Source organism: Lolium rigidum, chromosome 5, assembly GCF_022539505.1.
Source record: "Lolium rigidum isolate FL_2022 chromosome 5, APGP_CSIRO_Lrig_0.1, whole genome shotgun sequence".
Classification (NCBI taxonomy): domain Eukaryota; kingdom Viridiplantae; phylum Streptophyta; class Magnoliopsida; order Poales; family Poaceae; genus Lolium; species Lolium rigidum.
Window position 1 is genome coordinate 27,861,822 of NC_061512.1, and position 23,968 is coordinate 27,885,789.

The 23,968-nt window shown below is 38.9% G+C and overlaps 1 protein-coding gene and 1 long non-coding RNA gene across 6 annotated transcripts; one reads left to right on the forward strand and one right to left on the reverse strand.

Moving 5' to 3' along the window:
- The first annotated feature begins 7,645 nt into the window (after positions 1-7,645).
- On the forward strand, positions 7,646-8,841 carry LOC124652083. Its single transcript, XR_006987575.1, has 3 exons — positions 7,646-7,713; positions 8,378-8,438; positions 8,788-8,841. It is a non-coding gene; the product is annotated as an uncharacterized LOC124652083 (long non-coding RNA).
- Positions 8,842-16,216: 7,375 nt separating this feature from the next.
- LOC124655301 lies at positions 16,217-22,833 on the reverse strand. Of its 5 annotated transcripts, none has more exons than XM_047194221.1 (6): positions 22,810-22,833; positions 20,512-20,713; positions 19,816-19,944; positions 19,660-19,711; positions 19,443-19,556; positions 16,217-16,683 (listed from the first exon to the last, which is right to left on the reverse strand). In XM_047194221.1, the coding sequence occupies exons 3-6, from the start codon at positions 19,866-19,868 to the stop codon at positions 16,546-16,548; spliced, it is 357 nt and encodes a 118-aa protein (XP_047050177.1). In that variant the 5' UTR covers positions 19,869-19,944; positions 20,512-20,713; positions 22,810-22,833; the 3' UTR covers positions 16,217-16,545. The 5 variants fall into 5 exon arrangements, 2 of the variants coding, with proteins under 2 accessions (XP_047050177.1, XP_047050176.1); XM_047194220.1 differs by lacking the exon at positions 22,810-22,833 and adding an exon at positions 21,201-21,396 and having other exon boundaries at positions 20,512-20,699; XR_006988624.1 differs by lacking the exons at positions 19,660-19,711; positions 22,810-22,833 and adding an exon at positions 21,201-21,396 and having other exon boundaries at positions 16,217-19,556; positions 20,512-20,699.
- Positions 22,834-23,968: the final 1,135 nt, after the last annotated feature.

Consider the following 23,968-nt stretch of genomic DNA (forward strand, 5'->3'; position numbering starts at 1 on the left):
TCTGAAGGTATAATTGATGCCCCTCCATGGGGGCTTCACATCGATTTGAGCTTCTCAGCCGTCCGATCTTCCTGGCAGGCTAATCTCGGCCGTTGATTTCTGGCTCAATTCTGCTAGCTAACCCCATGCAACGGCCAATTGTTACCCGTCTCCGGCTGCCATGTGGGCCCCACCTTTACCGGCCCCGCACGTCAGCGACCATGGCTGGGATCTCCGTCGGTGCGCATTGGCGTCGGCCAGTGGATCTCCACCCCGCAGGGGTATTTTCGGTATTTCAGCGGTATGGGTATAAAAGGCAGCATCCCACGGAGGGAAACCCTAGCCGCCGGCCCGCCAATCGCCTCGCGTGCTCATCTTCCCCAATCCCCTCCCGAGCCTCTCCTCCCCAATCCCCTCGCGATCTCCTCGCCCAATCGCTCGCGCTCGCCTCCCACCGGCGGAGGAGCGGCGCCGGCATGGTCGCCGGCGGCGGCGGGCCACCACCACCGTCACCAACCACCTTCTCCTCCAGCCCCTCCCGTCCCTGCGCGTACGACCTCCTCCTCTTCCAGCCCCTCACGTCCATGCGCCTACACAGCTCGCCGCTCGCACCTTGCCGCGAGGAGCCGCTGGAGATCGGCGGGGTCATCTAGGTGAGCCTGCCTCATGGGCGGCGGCGTCGAGCATGCCATGCCGCCTGGAGTGACCAGGAGGGTCTCGCCGGTGTCCGGGCCGCCGCCGCTTGGAGTCTCCCGCGCCGCCAGCCGGAATCACGCCGCCACTGGCTGGAATCGCGCCGCCCCAGCCTGGATTCGCGCCTCTCCACCGCCTAGAGTTGCCTCCGCCACCGCTCGTTGCCATCAGCAAGGTAACTTCTTCCTCCCGTTTTGATTGCTCCCGTTTCGTCCAGACTACATGTGCTGCCACTGGGTGCCTTGCGGATGACTTCAACTTCTGGGTGTGCGTCTCTCACGGTAATGAAGAAGAAAAACATGGGAAACACGAACATCTGTAAGAGCATCAACGTGGGGATGGAATCAGGAGTACAAAGGCCCACATTTTTTCTCCCCTTTTTGTTTTCATTTTTTCCCCAATTTTTTTGAGTAGCTGCTTGCCTTCAATGGATTGGGATCTGGCCATCATAGCATTTACAGATTGTTCTTGTTGTTGTTGCAGGTGGATTTAGTTACTGGAATGGACAGAGGAGAGGACCTCATCTTTCGTTTAGTATTGGTGTGATTGCTCGGTTGCTTGCTTGATTTTCTGCTGCCTTTTGTTCTAGGCTTATGCACAGTTGCACACAACGTGTTTGATGAAATGAGTGGAGAAAGAGAAATATATGAAAACCATTCATATCAGAGGTGATGGAAAAGTGATAGATTTCGAAAGGAGATGATATATTGGCTGTGACGATTGAGAAGAAGTGGTGGCTGGCGTGCGAGGGTGATATATTGCTTTAAAATATTGTCTATCACCCTCATAGTCCAAATTTTCTCCCTTGATCTGCTCTAGTGCCATGGTCTGCGAGGGAGTCGAGAGAGGGGTCATTGGACATGATAGCGAAGAGCTCTGGAGTGGGTTGATTTTGCTCATGTGTATGTGTTCCTCCATCCTCTCATGTACTTTTGTCCCTATTGATTTTGTGATCTTCAGCCACTTGAGCTGTTACAGGACAGACCGCTAAGATGATTCCACAGAGAATTGGTCTAGCTGTGTGCTTCAGTGAAAAGCTGACCTTGGTATGCTTCTCAACGCATTCCCTTTCTTCACCAGTCGAACTTTTAAACCGATAATTTCTTCTTACTATATGATATGAGGAGTTATGCTATATTCTGAATTTTGGATTTACACAATTATTCTACCACCAATCAAAGTATATTGGAGTAGTATCTGTTACAGGTAATAGAAGGGAATGATTTATATTATCATGTATTATACACCAACAAGGCCTTTACACAATTATCTGTAAACCATCTTTCTGCCAAACTATTTTCATCTTGAGAAGCAATATTGTATTGATGGGCTACATATGATTTATGGTCCTACAACAAAGTCTTCCCATATTTCTCTATTAAGGTAAGATAACCATTCGTCCCAAAGACCAACAAATTCTGAATCTTGGTTACTACTTTGTATATGAAATGGCTTCCTCAATTTCTTTTCTCCACCACAACAAAAGAGATAAAAGAGGAACTTGATTTGTTTTCATTGTTTCACTTTTGTACTGAAACTGTTTTTTTCCTCGTGTTAGAACAACTAGTGCATATGGAATAAAATTTATTTATTTCTCTTTCTAGCTATTAGACTTGATGCAACTCAGCAGCTCACTCTATGGTATGCTGTAAAAAATGCAGCCTGCTCTCTGTAATGCTAATTTGGCAGGCTTTGGTTATAGTAGTAAGCACTGTTTGTCTACTTCTCTTCACATTGTTTTGAGATCCCTTCACAGAGACATTGGCGCGAGGACGGCTAATCCTTCTATTTGACTGCGGTGAAGTTAGCAGTGACAGAGAAGTGTTGCGGACTAAGTTGGAGTTGCTGAACAAGCTAGATGGATTTAGCAGTGATGAGAGGATAAAGGTAAGGGTGTCCTAATATCTGTCTCTGTAATATGGATGCGTGCAAGCTCAACATGTAAAGATAATTGGCTTTGTCCTGATTGTTTGGCCTAAATAGTTGTTTTCAAAACATTAATTTGAGGAAATAGAGAAATTGTATCTAATTGCTAAATCAGTATCTGCAAGCAGGCTTCTGGTAACCATAATCTGAGAGATGATTAATACCTAATCAATGTTTTAACTTTTAATAGCCCTACATTCTTAACACAAAGTTGTTGTGATCTGCAGGTGGTTGCCGCAACAAATCGGGCAGATATTCTTGATCCCGATTGACTGCGTTCACCGAAATATTGAGTTCCCTCACCCAAAGGAGGAAGCATTAGCTAGGATTTTGCAAGTATGTGTCCTGAATTTTGTGAAGGCTGTCAGCTCCTGTTGCAAACTTTGCTGACCTTTATAATTTTGTGAACTCAAAACAATTTTATTATGCGTTGTTGTATTTTATAGATTTGCTCGCAAAAGCTGAACGTAAACCCTGGGATCTAAGGTTCCCCTCTCAGGTCAAATCTACATTTTTGTATTGAACTTGGTCCGAATTACTCCAAATTAGTGTGTGCAAAAGAAATACCAATGCTAATTAGTTTTTACACTTAAAAAACAAGATGCCAATATATGAACTTTTCAGTCTTTTATATTTGCAGATTAGTGGCTTATAAAAGAAACAAGCTCCACTAGCATGTGTGTTGCCTAGGAAGGAATAGTACGGTGGCGGCTCGCTGGAGCAACAAGATTGGCATGGTTGCTCCTCCATATAAAGGTTTTAGTTCCTCATACTTGCTTGCTATCTTTCATGCCATTCCATGTGTATGTTCTATTGGGTGTTCACTCGCATACCCACAATGTTTTTTTATCCTTAGTTTGATATTACTTTGCTGAAGTACTTAGTGTGTGCTTTGTAGCTTTCATTAGAAGAGATGAACGGCGGCAAGGGACAACATCAGGTGGTTGGCTTGGTTTGAGATTAATAGTGCCAAGGAAGATGTTATTTAGTAAGCTTCATATCAGCTTATTTGTTGTTTTGTACTATTCAATTATATGATAACCCAACAGAAAAGCGCTTGTTTATATTCTTCTCCTAGCTTTCTAGGATTTTCTTTGGGTGCAATTAATTATCAGATGCCCTGACTTATTACATAGAATTCCTTCTGCATACCAGATTGGCTCTATGTCATATGGGCATTTCAGGTTTAGCTGTCAAGCAGCAGCATATTCTCTTGCTCTGGGCTCATCATTGTCAGAACATGGCTTAAAACTCTTCTCTGCTAATTGGTTGTCTTTTTGGACCTTCTATGAAAGTGTTCAGTGATTTCCTGCAAATTTGGAAGATCATTTATTACTAAAGATGTCAAACTGAATCAGATGTATTTGAAAGATCATTTATTACTACACAATGACTGGTACATGAGCATCCTAATTATAACTAATTATTTTGGTGGTCAAACCAGTGTGTAAATAAGTGAATTTTAACATTCCCATAAATTTACTACATGCCTTGCTAAATCAGTGGTATTTACTGAGCTACTGGATTTTATTTTATTTTAATATTTTGCATACACTGCAATATTATTTTTCTGCATTTCACCCTGCTTGTGTTATACGGATTAATTGGTGATTTTATATCAATTTATTGTGGTTCTTCTGTTTCTTGACAGGTACATGATGCATGTGTCTACTATCTTGAATATCAGTGAGAATTGCATGCCCACAAGGTTTTCTTATTCGATAACATGATTTGGTGTTTGATGCTAAGTTGCAAAGCTCCATGGTATTGAAAGATTTTTCCTACTGCTACAGCCTGGTCACAACTAATGTTTTCATGGCCTACTGGCTAGATGAGTTTACTCCCTTTCTGGGAAGTGGGAACATGTGGTATCAATATTTAGCTAAGCTCGCATATTGTCTCTGCTATAGTTTCTGTATTGGTTATTCTTCATTAAGGTATCTTGACTCGTAGAAGCAGGGACCCTGTGACTTTTGTCCTCGCTGATGGCAAGCCACAGTGAGATATTTTTTGTCCTCTAGGATTTCTATGTGGTTATGTTTATGTTCATAGGTACGCTCACAGATCCCCCTTTTTGTTTTCTACTTTACCACGGAGACTGTCTTAAAGGACTGCTAAGAGATGATTGCTTGGACTATTTTTACAATAAAAATATACTCTGTTTTATATTATGGTCCACTAAAACTACCATGCATTCTAATTATTTTAGGAATTTCAATCCAACTAACCAGACTACATATTTATATGAGTTCTAAATTTTGGCAAAACTCTAATTTTGTGCTGCTTCGATTATTCTCTGAATTTTTCCTGGTTTACATATGAATATGCTCAATTCTTTAGTAGTTGTATGTACCTTTATTTCTATTACACCACAACTATTCCTTGGACACACCCCTCTTTTTAGTCATTCATTGGCTCTAATTGATTCGGCTCCTGTCCATTGCTTTTTAACACCTCACATGGCAGCATTTCAGAATGCGAGGAAACCTTGCCTCTTTGTGGCATTATTGTCTGTTTATGCTTCTAAAGCCCAGGAAATATTTCTTTCTTACTTTTCCATTTATTTAGCACAGGTTTCCCCGGATAGGCTAGGCTAAAACTGTATATTTAGATCATAAGGGCACATAATTGCAAGGAACTAAAGACTAACCTTCCTGTAGTACCGTTGTTTATTTGGTACAACAGATAAGAATCGCACTCGAAGGTACAGTCACAGTTGCCACCCCAGAACACAGTCCTATGAGGATAGGCAGGCACGCCGTGGTGAACAAAACCTAATGTAAAGTCTGCCACGTTTTCGAACTATACCTGATATAATATATTTGGAGGTGTTGAGGAAATTAGATTGATTCTTTCTTGTTTTCCCCACACATAAATACATGACCTTCTTATATATTGGATGCTTAGGACCTTGACCTTTCCTAACATATATGAAATAGTTTAGACTCCTTCAATCTCAGGTTTCGTATAAAACAATGTTGTCTGCTGGTATTCTACCATAGAATATTACCATTTCTTTTGTCAAATGTCTCGGCAAAAGCTTATGAAATAAATTTGTTCCCACGTCATGATATATCGATATTTCTAGATCAGTAGAGATCAAAGTTTGAATTTTTGGATCATACGCATGCTAAGGTGATATGTATTTTTCTAAAAGCTTTTATGAATTTATTTTGCAACCTGCTTTTAGGTGGAATATTATTATAATATAGTGAAACCCTATTTACTGTACCAATTTATCAAATAATAAGTCAAGATCATAATTAATTTACTTGTTTATTGTGGCTTTGTTCTCTGTTTCTTGGTTAGTGACTATTAGATCATTTTTGGACAACTGAATCTGGAATTATTGAGGCAATACTATTTTAGTCTAGACATGTGTTTTAAAGGAGGTACCATACTTAGCACCCTTTATTTATAAAATGGGTGGTACTGTTACCAGCTAGCTGCAAAACTAGATGATTATTTGTGAGGTGAAATAATTTTAGCATGGTTGTGAAGTAATATCGTGTTAAAAATGAATTCGGTTGGACTGAAAATGGTTTTCAAAATGTTAAAGCTTCGGTAATTTGACAATTGACAATGCAACATTATTGTATTGGAAGATATAGAGTATTAGTCTCAACTCTTTCCTAAAATATTGCCATCTCAGTCATGGTTTTAGGGATAGTTGTTAAATTTCGTTGCTTTTCTTTAAGAAAGTTCAATATTCAAGGTTTGCAGTTTCACTGCTTTTCTTATGCATGCTTGCTTTAAACCATTGTCTATGGACTTCACATTGTAAATCATCGATCTGCAATAGCAGGATATAAAAAGGTACCATTTTTGCATTCAAACGTGCAGGCTAATATCACACTGAACTCTCTTGCTTTCCTCTTTAATGTATCCGCCTGCTACTGAAGCTTCTATTCTCCTGTTCCATAAATTAATTGAGTACAAGGAAAAGGAGCGGAGTGGAATCACTAGAACATAATACGTTATTTCCTTTCCTGTTGTTTCTAATTCACACAGGTTTCTGCCTAACGACTAATGAGCATATAGTTGTTATATGAATTGTGACAACCTGCAGTTTCAATTTTACGGGTGCTTATTATTAGATAAAGTAGTAATATGTAAATTTCATGGGAAGCTTATTAATTGCGAATTTTTAGATACTGTATTATTTTTCAGCATATGTCCATATTTTGTACTTCCTCTGGTGTTGTAGGCCATTGATGCATCGAAACAGTAGTGCATTCCCATAAGGTATTGATCCGGTGTTTGGTCGAATTTGAATTGCTGTAGCTTTACCAAACTACTCATACTATTATTTAGTAATTATATATTGATATGTCTGGGTAATAATGTTTAGCAAGATTAGTTCTTCCTTTAAAGATTTTGTACGTTCCTTACCAAGATTCTATTTTTCTAACATTGATGCAAATGTAATTGACTTGTAGTATTCTATAGGGACTAGATATTTCGATGAAATTGCAGATCGATGACAAGTGAAATTCCTAGGGACTCCTTGGTATGCGCAACTATTTTGTTCAGACTGTAGCAACTTCTAATTGACAATTTTGTCTACTTTTGATTATTGATACCCCATACTGTTGGCATCTGCACCAGTATGGCATCTCTGCTGTTGCTCTTGAAATTACCAAGTACAATTCCATCCAAACCCAACCTTGGAAGTATAATTGACTCATGTTTATGCTGATGCTTACTGAGTGAGACTCCTCTTTTTAACCATTTTTATTATGACATTGTATTGAATGTTCTCCAGGGATGTCTCATTTAACTACATAGTTCACACATAGCTTTGTTTCTTTTACGCAATCATTGGTACTCCAGGATTTCCTCTTCATTGGCTTGTTAAACTGCAGGTGCAGGTCATTGCACATGTCCCCGTGAATCCATTAGAAACACACATGCTAAAGTGGGAACAAAAAAGAGGTAATATTTGTTCTTCCTTAGAAAAAAAATCATGGTTATGGTCATATACACGTGTGTATTTCGTGTGTTCTAATGTCGCCTTATACTGATGGTTCCAGGCATAAGTCCTCGATGAAGAAAGCTATGTTGGATGTTGGGTGCAGAGACCAAGAACAAAAAGGATTAGCTCTGTGCTCACAGGTTCCATACTTTTTGCATAGACATCTTACATATATAACATTGAATATCAGATTTTTCAAATTGTTCGTTACTGAAATACGTGACAGATACATCATAGTGAAAAAAATACATGATTACTATTCTTTCTTAAGCTAATCTATTTATATACACACTTATTTAACTCATTTAAGCGAAATATATGTGATACTCACTGTTGCAATCACTTCTCCTGTTAAGTCAGTTTTGAATAATTTTCCTTTTTTCAGTCTTGCTCTGAATAAAATGATAGGAAACTAGATTAGGTTTTTGTGTCTATTGACGTTGTTGTAAGTGATGTTCAACAATTTTAGATACTGCCAATGTCTATGGCCGTTACTGCAAGGGATGTTGCAGTTCAAGGAACTATATTGTGCTATGTGAGAATACTGATCAAGTATTATCAAGCAGTGCAAAGTTGTCTAGCATCTCGAAGATCCTTTACACAAAACAGTAGTAAATAATTGTGTTTCATTCTTATCATCGAACAGACCATTTCCATAAGAAATATGTTGATTAATCAGTTGATTTATATGGACTTGCGTAAACTATTATTTCTATGTAATGACCTGCTTTGCAATGACGTGGCCCAAACCAGACTGCCTTTTCTTTGGTTCACAAGAAATTTTGAGCTCTTTGTTGTTTGTAGGATGGCGACGAATAATGACATGGCAGCACCTCCTACGAGTGCTGGACTAGACTGCATACAGGTGAACTCTCTGGTTGTTACTATGCCTTTTCGTTTCGAGTAAGGTCAATGCTTCATGACCAATGCAAATGCAATGTCTTATAAAGTTGGGATCATGGTTGCAATGATATTTTGATTTGTTAATACTTCGGTAGCTTTCATTGCATGCATGTTCAAGGACGCAGAGTAAACAGCTAAATTTAACTCCGATATCTTCAAACCAGCATCCAAGAAGTTGTGGCTTCAGTTTTCAAAAATGGTAGTAGCTGACTATTATAAGTCACTAGCTTAAAATGATGGTGTGCTTCCTTGATTCGGATGTAGCTGTCGACTAAGTCTTCTCCTAATTTAACTGTCATCTGCTGTTGCAGGTGCTGCTTCGTCAGGTCGATTCTTCCACGCAAGACGGGGAGGCCTTCATCGAGGTTTATGGAACCCTTCGTTGCTCCTTGCTTCTTCCGGCGGTTCTCATGATTTCGTGTGCATTATCCTAATTTGATCTTATAGACTTTGTTTTGTAAAATCAAAGAAACCTATTACCATTTTTTAAACTTATTTTATCATTGTTATATAAAATGTAAATCATTGCGAATTTTACGGGATCGTGCGCCAAGGCGCACATCTAAATCTAGTATATAGTTGTGGCGGTGTTTCAACAAGAAACGCAGAGGGGACGATTATTGGAACGGAGTGCCACAGTCGTGCAAGGCTGCAAGCAACGACCGTTGATCTTTCTTGGAAGCCAAGTACAAGATGGACACACAAATACCATAACGGTGTCTATTCACTAGTAAATCTCTGGATGATGCCATGCACGCCGCCGCCAGGGGAACCATGTTCCAACAAATGTCTATTTTTTTAGGTAAAGATAATATATTAATATCGAGAGATATCAATTATATCCAGTCTCTGCAACAACGCAATACCCTAATGGTAGTATGGGTGCACACATCCAAAAAAAAAACTAAGTCCAGCTATGGTGTTTCAGCCCCAGTAGCAACAATATAATATATCTACTACCAAGACAATACATGAACTCTAGTCTCTCCAAAAGCGACGTTTCTAAGAAGAAAACAGTACACATGCGCCATCCTCGCCCGATCAAAAAATCTTAGGTTTTCACCTCAAGATAGTCCCCGCTCTCAAAACAATGCATTCAACAAGGTCATTGCTGGGCACAACCAATTAAGGGAAGACCTTAAATTTTCACCTTGAAATGCAAGACTCTGAACTTCGCCTGTGCTGCCGCCCCCACTTGCATACTGCTGCCGCGAAACCCAGAATACCAAGCAAGTCCCCTAACATTACAGAGACTCGAACCTCCATTGCTAGTACTCCAATTCAGCCTTCATGATATTCTTCGCCTCTGATTTCACCATGGACCAGAATGTCGACAATGCCAAAATAGAACCGAGCTTCGCGCCGCTCCCTCTAGAACACAAAGATACTTGTCTTCCTAAATTGTTAAAATATCAAGACCAATAAAATTTGCATTCGCCACTACCCTAGCGATGAATAAGTTTCCGACATACAATTTATGCTAGATGCGGAAATCAGCCCATAAGTCGCGGAAATTTTATAGTGTCTCCATCTATTATTTTGTAATTTTCCTGGGTAGTTTTTTCTTTGTATGCGTACATGGCATTGCCCTTTAATGGTAGATCATCCTCTGATTGAATAGCCTCTAATGGAACTTCCTACAAAATTAAAGAAATAAAAACATTACGTAAAAAGTTTTGAACAAAAATAAAACCTAAAAGAACAAATAAAAAATTATGAAAAAGTAACATAGGAAAAATTAAAAAGTAGACTAACCCAGTTGTATAATTCATAGTTGTCTAGCCTTTGAATTATGAAATTAGGAGTAGGAAGTTCATAGCTCAATTTATTCATCATCTCTTGCATTCGTGGGACGATTCCATCCACTTCTTGTTCCGAAGCATCCATGGCACCGTGAAGTAACAATTGTTGAATGCGTCTTCACCATCTTCAGGTAGATTCTCGCACTCTATTAATTTATGATATATAATTAGTAAAATAGAATAAATACTTGAAAGGAATAAATAGAAAAAAAATTTAAAAATATTACCAGAATATCCAACCCAATTTTTTTTCCATATGTTGAAGAAAGGACAGACACATTAAATATTTCATTATCTTCATCCCAAGAAAATGAAATTGTATCTCCAACATTCACTTGAAATGTTGTCAGCAAAGACCTATAATACGGACCATGCATACGAACATAAGACCAACAGTCATCGAGATGGATGTGATGTGTAGTGTAAATGGCCGGCTGGCCGACCTATAGCCTTCATAATATTTGATCGGTAGATGTTCTGCAACCTTGTTTTGTAACAACAATGAATATTCTGCATAAATTATACAAAAAGATTAAAAATTAGAAACTTAAATAAACAATTATTACTTACAAAAAACAAAGATGCCCAAAAAAATTACTTACGCAGATGACGGATACAGAATTGCTCTTACACATCGTACACGCACGGCCAAATATTAGTAAGGACGAGATGAGTTTGATGTTATATCCATCTCTACCATGTAGTGATATTTATAGTTATGATAGTATCTACTTAGTAGTAGTAATTGTGCGGCCAGAATCAAACGCAACAAAACACAACAATGTATTATTAGTAGATAATTGTGTGGCCAGAATCAAACGTAACAGTGTATCTATTATTAGTAATAATTGTGTGGACAGAATGAAAAGCAACAAAACACAACAGTGCATCTATTATTAGTAATATATCTCGTAAGACCAAGTATCTATTATTACTGGGAATACAAAATGAGTGGACAGAATTAAAAAATAGGATAAACTAGACATAAATTACAAAATTTAATGTTATAAGTGGCCAGAAACTATCTATGTTAAAAACACTAACAATATTTAATGACGAGTATTTCTTCTGAAAACAAAACTACAAAACAAAACGGAGGGGAAATCACAATCAATAGAGTACATATGTTATTAAATTCAAAATGATTTTGTTGTTCAAAAAAGATAGATATAAGAAACTGGTATAAGTTTCATACACACTTGGCTTCCAAAACTAATACAAGTACATGGTTGACAAACATTTGATCTGAATTGTTCATGTTTGTCCATGCGCAACCTATATGAAAAAAATGACTTGAAACCACAATACCACCTGGAGAAGAAAAAAACATTAGAACAAAAGACGGTCCACAACCATGAGCCCACTAGATAAAAAGGCATGACCTAATGATAAGCAAAATAATTTCCTTAAAATGATGAGACCTCATAAAAACTAAAACGGACAAACCAAACGGACCATGGAGAGGGTGGTGGTTTGATACGGATTTCGAGGGCTCGCCCTAGACAAGCGCTTCCTTTCTCACGATATGGTTGATGTTGTTGCTACACTTTATGCTCCCTTCTAGTCTTCATGGTCGATGAAGGGGAGTTGGGAAGGAGCACTGGTGGAAAAAAGGGCTTTGGTCGCGGTTGGCAACTGCCATTAGTCGCGGTGGCCCAACCGCGACCAAAGCAGCGCGACTAAAGGCCCCCCCCTTTAGTCGCGGTTCCTTACGAACCGCGACTAAAGGCCCGTCCACGTGGGCCGCAGGGCGGCGCCAGGGCGGAGGACCTTTAGTCGCGGTTCTTCCGGCCAACCGCGACTAAAGGCCTCCGCGAGGTTTAGGGTTTTAGCCCCCTCCCCCTAAATCTGGTTTCTTTTTAATTTGTATTGTTTTATTTCTTTTGGGTTTTAATTTTGAAGGAGTTTCACATATTCTACGGTACTGTATACATACATGCATATGAATGTACAATTTCAAACAAATTTGAAATTAGAACCAAAAAGAATTCAAGAGGAATATACAATATATATTCAATATCGGATCACCATATACAATATATATTCAATATCGGATGACCATATACAATTTTGAACAAGTTAGTTACAAATTCTGGTGCATATAAAGTTCTACGTCATCGTAATAGTGTTCTCCTCTAGGATCGATGACTTCCCTCGCCAACCATCCAGCTAGTTCCTCTTGAAGTGGTCGGAAGCGAGCTTCGGACTAAGCGTCTTCCGGAGGTTATTCCTCGGGATGTTGTTCTCACACGTCTGGTCCCGCTCATTGCGGTATCTCCGGATCCTCTCACAAACATAGTATCCACATAGATTGGTCCCCGGTGGCTGAGTATCCCCGGTCGTCCGCACTTGCCATTTTAAAAGATAGCTCTTTTTTGAATTCACCGACCTTGGTATCTACGAACCGTCTCCAAACCCTACGAGGCAAAGAAAATTAAATAAGCAAGAGAGTTATTAATTAGTTACTTGATATTAGGAAATGATGAACGAAATAGGCCGATCGATATAGAGCGCAAATGAATGAAAATAATTACTTTTGCAACATTTTTCTCATGTCGCCCCAAAGCGCCGGATCCATATTCGGAGAGTCGTGGACGAGAACCGAGGAGGTCTGAACTTTAATTACCATAAGAATCCAGTGGAACCTGCGGACACGATACATGCACAGATCATGCATAACTCATCGATTAGCCACATACCATGCATGGAGTAAACAAAAGAGAATGTGCTCAAGACGAAACACTCACCCAAAATGGTAAGGAAATAGAATATCACTTTTCTCGTTGCTGTTTTCTAATAAACCGCCACAGGTCATCCTCCACGTCGGCGGGGTGGTGTTCTAACACATGTGAATTAACGATGTGTGGGTCAATGAACCCAACATCATGGATGTTCCTTATTCGCATTTCCCGCTTCTTCATTCTGCATAATAGCGTACACAACAAGATAGTTAGGACAGTGCAGGCAATGAACGAGATGGGGTAGAAATTAATAAATCACTTACAGAACGTAGCAACTGATGATAGATTTGTCGAGGTCGCGCAGATTGAACAGCTGGAACAATTCACTCAGAGGAATTTGTACCCAGTAATGTTTGAAGTGATGCTCATATCTAACTTCCGCATAGATATAGTCTTTGGCGTTTTTATGTTTTATGTAACCCTTGTACCAATTTAGCAGACCTAGCATTTGTCGAGGTAGATCCCCTTCCTGCGCAGGCTCGACGAGAGGGCCATTCTTCACATATGTAAATACTACGTCCTTCATTGGCGCCTCATCAAGGCCTAGCAGTGCACGAAGAGTGATACCTAACTCGGCCGCTTGTTCTCTGGCACTCGTTACAGTCTTCATCTTCTTCCATTATAACCCCTCTTTCTCCATGCTTGGTCCAACAATTATAGCTTGGCATGAATCCGTGCCGAAGCAGGTGCATGTGAACATCTCTTGAGGAAGAGTAACCCTTCTGATTCTTACATTTAACACATGGACAGATAACAAAACCCTCCCGCTTGTTCGCATTAGCCACTACGAGGAAATCTTTCAAACCCGCACTGAACTCGCCGGAGAGTCGGTTACCGTACATCCATTGTCGATTCATCTGCATTATTATAATATAAAATATATAATTAACCATCATGCATTTGTTAAACTAACTAGCTACAAACAATATAAATTAAACAATGAACTAATGCACATTTTATCAACGACACATCAAAGGTTCAAGTTGCTAACCGCGATCGAGGAGGAAAAAATAAATGAGAAAGCTCAAGTGTGGCTCCAACACTTCATATCATGTTTGTTTCATGCTCTTGGGGCATTTCATCAAACACCTTATGTGCATAAGAGGAACCAAAATCAAACCTAACACCCACTTGTGAAGCTTGTGAAGAGAATGGCACCAAATGGCTAAGTGTTGGCTGTCTGGATGGGTATATATAGGGGAGGGGCTTTAGTCCCGGTTGGCCTGACCAACCGCGACTAAAGGCCTTCGAGCACCTTTAGTCGCGGTTGGCCCGGCCAACCGCGACTAAAGACCCCACGTGCACCGGCTGGCCACCGAGCGCCCTGGGCCCAGGCCTTTGGTCGCGGTTCTCCTCCCGAACCGCGACTAAAGGTACCATTTGTCGCGGATCCTGCAGCATCGCGACTTATGGGGCTCACCCGAAGCCTGTTTTTCCACCAGTGGAGGCTATCGATGCACGGATTTGGAGTGGATTCACTGGTCCCATTCCTCTAGTTCTGGAGGTTTCAATTCTAGTTGTCTCTTCGTCCTACACCGTCGTGGGGATGGGGTGGAGGAAGCGAAGGAAGAAGGTCTCAATCCCTTCGATTGGGCCAAGCTTCATCCACATCTCCGTTTTGGAGCTACGACGTGACCTTTCTCCTCCATCCTCGACGACCAGGCGAGGAAACTGGCTTGACGGTCTCACCGTTGCTAGATCTTCTAGTCAAAAGGCGACTGAGAAATCGTTTCCTTCCATCCCAAAGATGCCGTCAATCAAGACAGTGCTACTTCACCATGGCATCCATTTCGTCTCTATCCTAAAGGTGCCGGAGGAGGTGTGGTGGTGTCGCTACCCCAAATGTCCTTGTCCCTGGCGGATGCAATGGAGGTTTCGTGGTGCAACGGCAAAAAGGACTCAATTGTGATTTACATTTTTTTCTTAAGGGTCCTCCATGTTCGAGGTCTGGATTACAATTTTTATTTCTTTGTGTCCTTAGGTGGGCTATAGAATGTTCTCTAATCTTATATAATATGGCATGGGTCCTTGGAGACCCTCCATTCATTGGGAAAAACCATTCATTTATTCGGCCACGGTATTCTTCTCTATATTTCTCAAATAGTTTTCAGAGAATGAGTACGTTCAAGAAAATCTCCAGTTGTGTTCAAAACTCTACTTATCAATTTAGATATTGCAAAACAACGTTATTGCAACAACACTCTAATGCATATTCATACTAATATGCCCAGAGAGATTACGAATTAATTAGTTCTTTTTTATCTAGAGAAAAATACAATGTGTTGTTTGATTTTTCTGAGGGAAATGTGGTCATATGATGTTTTTTTCGAGTAAATTTTTATTTAGATCTTTTTGAGTGTATTTTAGGGTATAATATATTTTATTTTTTGAGTATCACCCCCTTCTTTATTCAACCTTGAGAAATTACAGGGATGTTGACACCCTTAGGTGGATCTAAAAACCAGACTAAACGACCAGACTCACTGTGAACCGCAAACCTCTCTAGATGATGAGCATCCTGGTTTGCTGATCTGCGTTCAAACACAACCGAGAAGTCATGGAAATCGCTTCTCCTCGCCATCATCTCCTGAATAAACGGGAGGGCATTTAGTTCCTTCATGATAATTATTAACGACCGATAAATAGTCACTTTCTATTTGCACCCTTGGTGCAGCAATGTATGCCGCCAGCAACATCGCATCCCGACATGCCAAAGCTTCCAAAGTCTCTGGATCACTTCGTCCATGGAAGATGACCGCCGAATCTCCCCTGTAAACACCAGTGCTATCTCTAGCGACAACAGCAACATCACCCTTGTTTAGATTTTTAGCAACAGCCGCGTCAACATTGATCTTGATCACTCAGATCAGTGGCGCAATCCTCCTGGGCTGGTTTGCTGAACGAGGTCTCTCGTTGTTTACTTTTTTCTTTATCTCTTCCACACTTTCCAAGTCTGCCACAAAATTCTGAATGAAAGCATAAGTAGAGAGGGTTGCACATGCTCAACTATACTAGATTTAGATGTGCGCCTTGGCGCACGATCCCGTGAAATTCGTGCCGATGTACACTTTATATACCATTGCTAAAATATAGGTGAAAACTGTTCTTCGGTTTCAGAAAATGAATCGATCGGATGATCTAAGGATAAAGCAAACGAAATTACAAATGAAGTAGAAACATTTATATACAACCAAGGAAACAAAAGGAATATATTATAGTAGCAAAACACGCAATGACAATGTCAAGATCAACATACACAAGGAACAACAAAAGTAACATCTACATAAGTCGGACCATCTATAAAAGGAATAATTTTGATGTTGGTAAATTTGATTTAATGAAATCTGCAAGAGCAATGACATCAGGATCCTTCACCCATGTTTGATCTGGGATTTCCATCTACTTCAGAGATATCAATGTAGCTAGTGAATGTATATATCTGAAATACTAACCACGTGCACTCTTATCCAAAAATAGATATAAACATATTTTCCGCTGCAGAAAGTCCTACCCTTTATGACTTCGGCTACTCTTCCGAACCGACTTCTAACTTCACATAATTACTCTCAAGAATGACCCTGACTTGAAGATGGCATATTGGCTCAATCTTTACAAAAGAAGACCATAAAATGGAGTGCAATCTCCATTTATCAGTGCAAGTAACCTGGAATAACCATTTTAGTCTCAGGATAAACACCACAAAATGCAAGTAGATCAGAATGTTGATTAAAAGTAAGATGAACCTTGACATGGTTTATAAGAAACAAATAGTTGGAACAACTCATCTATGGCCTAGGTTGTCGGAGCGAGGAATCACACATGCTGCCCGTTCTCACAGTCTATGTATCCGCCGATGCCTAGCGATAGATAATTGTATGCTTTAAAATCAAGTAATTATACGCAATTGAGGCTTCGTTTGGAATGATGTAAAATTAGTACACCCACTCCTAAGTGAAATAAGTTCTTAATATCAAAATGATCTAAAACAATTACACATGTCCCATGTGTGTACATGCAAACTTTAGTGAAGATAACTTTTCTATCCTATACTGAAAAATATTTATGTTTCCAAAATTGCAGTTTCGGGGCACCCATCTTTATTTTTTCTCCGAGTGCACAATATATGTCTTTCATGAAGCCTTCCATTCAGATAAAAGAAGTGACATAGTTTTTGTAAAAGAAATGATTATCATTACTTTTCAAATATTTTAATAATTTTACCGTTCAAGGAGGAGCTTGCGCTCACGGGAGTTGCCAGTATAAAGTTAATAATCCTAGCTGATGGGGTTTCTTGCAATTTGGAGTCACGTATTGCAAAAGCCATACATACACCCCATCTTGTGCCCTATTATTCTTTTATCAAGGCTTAAGCCTTCACCTATAAGCTGTGGAAGTGAGGATCCTTTAAATCTGTTTTTTTACTTTTACCCTTTATTCAGAAATGTGCTCCCTGGAGTAATTATCGGGTCCGTGTCCTTGCAGCAAGGGCCCTGATTGGTTTGGTATCTAATGAGCGACTGCAGTATGATCCTCCTGTATCAGCTAAGACGGGAAATGAAAATTTACCTCGGCATGCAAAGTCTTCTACATTCAATTCAATTCATGGCCTTCTGCTGCAGCTATGTTCTCTTCTCGATAACAAATTTAGAGGTCAGCCACACAGTAATAAGGAGAACCAAATTCTTGGCCATCTAATTAAGGTTCTCTCAAAGTGCTCTTGGCTTGGTTACTGTAAATTATGCAGATACGTTGTTGTAAGTAATCCTAGATCATACTTGTTGGTTTTGGATCAGATGCTTGATGTTCGAAGAACAGGGAAAAGAAACCACATTGACGTCATCCGGTCACTGCTGTTATAGTTGACCTTTGCGTTATATACTGTCTCCTCCTCGCCCAAAATCAAAAGTGGAGCTCTTCCAACTGATTTATATACTCCAACATTTTTTGAAGATTTGCTAAGCCTATTTTGTATGTTTGACACGGATGGCTACCATCCAGGTTTATCACCGGATATCATTGACTATAGTAGTGTTGTGTTGTGTTGTCTGGCCTGACAACTTCAGTTATAATTGTGTACGCGACACAAATAACATATGTTGTTCCCGTGAGACACGCCTATAGCACAGGTATTGGACCTGAAGTGTAAGAGTAGCAAGAAAACATGCGATTGCTAAAGCTGGAGGTATTCACAAAGAATGCATAGTGAAATGCTTCGTCAGACCTTTTTCGTATTTTGAAGTGTATTCCAGCTAGCGGACATGTATATATGCTACTGTTTCTATGTTCATCTGTTAAGAGTGTAGATTTGAACATTAGGTGCCCTGGGCTGCTTAGCCTTACTATTTGTTAGGGATTATATCTTGTGTACTCTGCTATATCAGTGGTACCAAAAGGTTTCTACCTTGCATTAATTGATGTAGAAGTCTGCAAGAACATCTCTTAAAACACGATAACAAATTATTCCTGGGAGTTTGCGACTACTTCACCGATAGAAAAACAAAAGATCAAAGAGAGAAAATGTGCTTACTGCCTATTATCAAGATTCTGCTAGCTCGGTTAATTGCTACCATTCTTTGTTTTTGATACACTTATGGCATAAATTGTGTCACCCGGTGTAAAATATCATCTATTCTCCTAAAATAGTGAGATCCAATATTTGAGATATTCGGTACCAGTAATTATTATTTCAAAATAGAGTGATATTTCATATTGTACATATTCATTATTGCATTTGTTCAGACACCTTGCTAATGGCCCCATATGCCAACACTTAGATCTTTCTTGCTGCTAGGAGTGACTTGTTTAAGTCAACGGTTTTAATATTCATTCTTATGTTCTCTCTATAGTCTCTTACATTATGAGAACCTGCTCCTATATTAAGTTGTGAAAACTGATGAGAAAAAATTAAGGTATAAAACATCTGGTTATAACATGAAGGTGGAAGTGTTAATTATCTAAGAGCAGAAAACACAGGTTCAATTTATTTATTCCATTTTCAATTCCCATTATAGTAACAGTTTTTGTAGTGCGAACAATATCTTAATGCATCATTAAGTGCCAAGCTTGTGTTATGAGATCAGAATTGATAAAATGTAGTTGGCATTACTTCATTGCATTAAAAAATAGCAAGAATATATAAGACAAGTGTTGTAAATAGGTTGATGGTGATAGCACCAAAGAATATATATTGGTATTGAAAATAAATATCACTAAACAAAAGCTATATACCAGAGCTTATTACACTATGATATCCACGGGGAAAGGACAAATCAATACATACTCTATTGCTACCATAGGTCTAATCTTTCACTGGCCCAACCGGATCCTTTTCTTATCAAGTTAAGTATCTTAAATAAACACCATTATAGTGTTTCAAATGCAGAAATAAGCACATCCGAACAGACACAATTCCATCACACTAACCTTTTCACCGAAGCCTATCTTCAAAATATTGTCATAGAAGGTGGCGAGTAACTCATCACTCGAACTGACAGAGACACCCTTACTGTAAAAGACCTCAATGGCTTCTTTAAGTGCCTGAACAAAGAGAAGTTTGAGAATGAGGCAGCAATTTTAATTATTATAAAGGAAAAATGGCATAAGCCTAAACCATAATTATTATAAATGAAAAATGGCATACGACTGTATCAACCAGCTGAACACGTGGAAGAGTGTACGGCTCTGAAAATAATCTGTCACATATGCTACATGCTTGTCATTCAGCTCAATGATTTTTCAGACGAAAATCTAAAAGGAAAATAACACATATGCACAAATTGAAGATCAAGTTACACACCTGTTCCTGCATTCCAACCATCTGCACAAACAAGAAGTGCATAAATGATGCATTGGCTGACGTAAATACTGTACCTACTTTAGCAGAATCTTCTGCTTGATTGACCAAACATCTGCCCTAATTCATAACCTGTTGCAAAGGTGTATAATTAAATTATAATTATAGCTATCTGAAAGGAATATACTGTAGTCGATGCTGTTTTAAACATTATAAACAAGTTCCAGACTACGAGTGATTTTTGAGAAGAGCCTGAACAATATCTCTATGTCTCTAGAGTTTCATCGCCAAAATAAATCAGAAAGAAAGCACGTACTTCAGGAACATACAAATCGTATTATAGTAGAATGGCTATGGATATGAATCAGGAGGAGGAGAGCATCGACATAATTTCTTCTATATCTACACCACCTACTAAAATCCAAGACAGAAAAATTACGTTGAGTGTACATAGCCCAGAAATTCACTTCAACCACATCATTAAGTCTGAACCTAGCCAGATTTGCATACCTATGCATTACACATAGGAAGCAAATCAACAGACATCACACCCCGACCAAGCACAATAGGATCAGCACCTCTCACACATAACAACAAACACGTAGAGCACATGGTCCACACACGAACAATGTTTCTCCCTAAATACTAAAGCCTTGACATACTTTTCCTCTATATTCACCAAACAGAATATGAATGTACCTGAATTTTTTCTGCAACTTCCAGTATGAGAAACCTACGCTCCCTTCATGAGTAGTACATTCATATTTTACCGTTCCAGGTGTCAGGCGGTGCCTCGGCCTGCAACAATTTGTGTACCCTCTCTCTCTCTTATCAAAGCATCAGATTTCACAACTGCTAAACCATTTAGCGGATTAAAAATAACATTCCTGTAAAAAAAAAACTGCACTAATTTGGTCAGAGTTCTGAAGTATATGCATTCTTTCATGAACAACAGCAGGTTTACAAAAAAACAAAGAGCTGCAAATATGCACTCTAGTTTCAATTAGCCGGAGCATCATAAGTATTGTCATTGATCATCTAAGAGAATTATGTTTCTTCACAAAACTAAGAACTTCACATGATTATAATGTTATATACGATCGCAGGTCTATCTGCTCCCACCGATTGAATGGTTTTATAGTTTCTGCAACTTGCAACTTGAAAAATATGTATACTGAAATCAGTAGTAGCATGGCCATTTTTCACACCCAATAGAGTAGAAATGAAAATAGTGTACAAACTAATGTAGGATTGTATGTGCCAGCTCCAAACGAAGCTATACTTTTTTGTTTGTACTGAACATTACAAACTGAATACAGATAGACTATTAAAAAAGCCACTGAAAAGCTGTTCAGACAGAATTATAGTTTATAAAATTGAATGCCAACCTGATAAGCAAAATTTCATATAATCAGATCCTCGACATGTAGCCCCCATGCTATTGGTCAGCAAACCAGGTGTCATGGCCGGTCTCAAGGTAGATGAAAGCCAAACCTAAATCTGAACATCTGAAAGCAGAACCGACAAATAAATATGTATACTGAAATTAGAACTGCACAAAGCAAAGGTGCCAATGAATCCGTACGACCAAGGAGCGAGTACAATTAAGTTTTAAAACTGGATAATTATCTATTTAAACCAAGAGAGTGCACCATGTCCTACAGACAATAAAATGTTAGAAGGGGTTGTAGCTTCAGATCCTTCTCTTTATCTTAATAATACAAAATCTAGGGGACCAGTTCTGATATCCTCAACAACACGGACTCTTCTCTTTAGTTCTTACCCTGAACATAGCAAAGGAAGAATCAGTCGTATGTCAAAAACTGAAATATACACTATAAGGGAAATTAAAATAAGCACGCTTCTGGTCCTTATAAGGGATTATAGTTTATAAAATTGAATGCCAACCTGATAAGCAAAATTTCATATAATCAGATCCTCGACATGTAGCCCCCATGCTATTGGTCAGCAAACCAGGTGTCATGGCCGGTCTCAAGGTAGATGAAAGCCAAACCTAAATCTGAACATCTGAAAGCAGAACCGACAAATAAATATGTATACTAAAATTAGAACTGCACAAAGCAAAGGTGCCAATGAATCCGTACGACCAAGGAGCAGTACAATTAAGTTTTAAAACTGGATAATTATCTATTTAAACCAAGAGAGTGCACCATGTCCTACAGACAATAAAATGTTAGAAGGGGTTGTAGCTTCAGATCCTTCTCTTTATCTTAATAATACAAAATCTAGGGGACCAGTTCTGATATCCTCAACAACACGGACTCTTCTCTTTAGTTCTTACCCTGAACATAGCAAAGGAAGAATCAGTCGTATGGCAAAAACTGAAATATACACTATAAGGGAAATTAAAATAAGCACGCTTCTGGTCCTTATAAGGGACAAATAAGATGCATACTTTGTTTTAGAAAACATCAATTCTCCTAATAAGATGATTAATTGCTCGAAAGACATATGTATTTTCATACGCACAACTGATCATTTGTTTTACACCAAACTGAAGCAAAATGAAACTTTATGTACTCGGAAAAAATAGCTTATGCATTGGGGACACTATTTTGATCTGAACAACTAACTATAAGTTTACCATATTTTTCAAATAAATATGTATACTGAAATTAGAACTGCACAAAGCAAAGGTGCCAATGAATCCGTACGACCAAGGAGCAGTACAATTAAGTTTTAAAACTGGATAATTATCTATTTAAACCAAGAGAGTGCACCATGTCCTACAGACAATAAAATGTTAGAAGGGGTTGTAGCTTCAGATCCTTCTCTTTATCTTAATAATACAAAATCTAGGGGACCAGTTCTGATATCCTCAACAACACGGACTCTTCTCTTTAGTTCTTACCCTGAACATAGCAAAGGAAGAATCAGTCGTATGTCAAAAACTGAAATATACACTATAAGGGAAATTAAAATAAGCACGCTTCTGGTCCTTATAAGGGATTATAGTTTATAAAATTGAATGCCAACCTGATAAGCAAAATTTCATATAATCAGATCCTCGACATGTAGCCCCGATGCTATTGGTCAGCAAACCAGGTGTCATGGCAGGTCTCAAGGTAGATGAAAGCCAAACCTAAATCTTAACATCTGAAAGCAGAACCGACAAATAAATATGTATACTAAAATTAGAACTGCACAAAGCAAAGGTGCCAATGAATCCGTACGACCAAGGAGCAGTACAACTAAGTTTTAAAACTGGATAATTATCTATTTAAACCAAGAGAGTGCACCATGTCCTACAAACAATAAAATGTTAGAAGGAATTGTAGCTTCAGATCCTTCTCTTTATCTTAATAATACAAAATCTAGGTGGGCAGTTCTGGTATCCTCAACAACAACACGGACTCTTCTCTTTAGTTCTTACCCTGAACATAGCAAAGGAAGAATCAGTCGTATGGCAAAAACTGAAATATACACTATAAGGGAAATTAAAATAAGCACGCTTCTGGTCCTTATAAGGGACAAATAAGATGCATACTTTGTTTTAGAAAACATCAATTCTCCTAATAAGATGATTAATTGCTCGAAAGACATATGTATTTTCATACGCACAACTGATCATTTGTTTTACACCAAACTGAAGCAAAATGAAACTTTATGTACTCGGAAAAAATAGCTTATGCATTGGGGACACTATTTTGATCTGAACAACTAACTATAAGTTTACCATATTTTTCAAACAAATTGCCACGCATAACCTATTTCACAGATAAATATATAAGAGAACAAAGTACAATTAAGGCATTACAACCATTCCTTTGTAGTAGAGCTAACATCAATGGAAACTTAAAAATAATAAGCAAAAGATCCTCAGATATAGAAGGCAAAAGCCCATGAGCATCACCTTCCATGATTTCCATAGTGTATCTACATGTTTCATATATCCGTTCACGACAAACCTGCACATCATGAGTGGTGAGAAATAAGAAAGGGATGATCAATTACATACCGATCAAAACCGAGATTAATCAAATTAGCACTGTAAGCACACACAGAGAAAACTCGTCCACTCCTGGCATCATTGGCGTTACTTCCAAACATGTGCTAATCCTTTTGAGCACCAAGCAGGATGAAGGGGAGGAGGGCAGAAGCGCCTCACAAACCTTGTATTCAGCCTAGGGGAGGA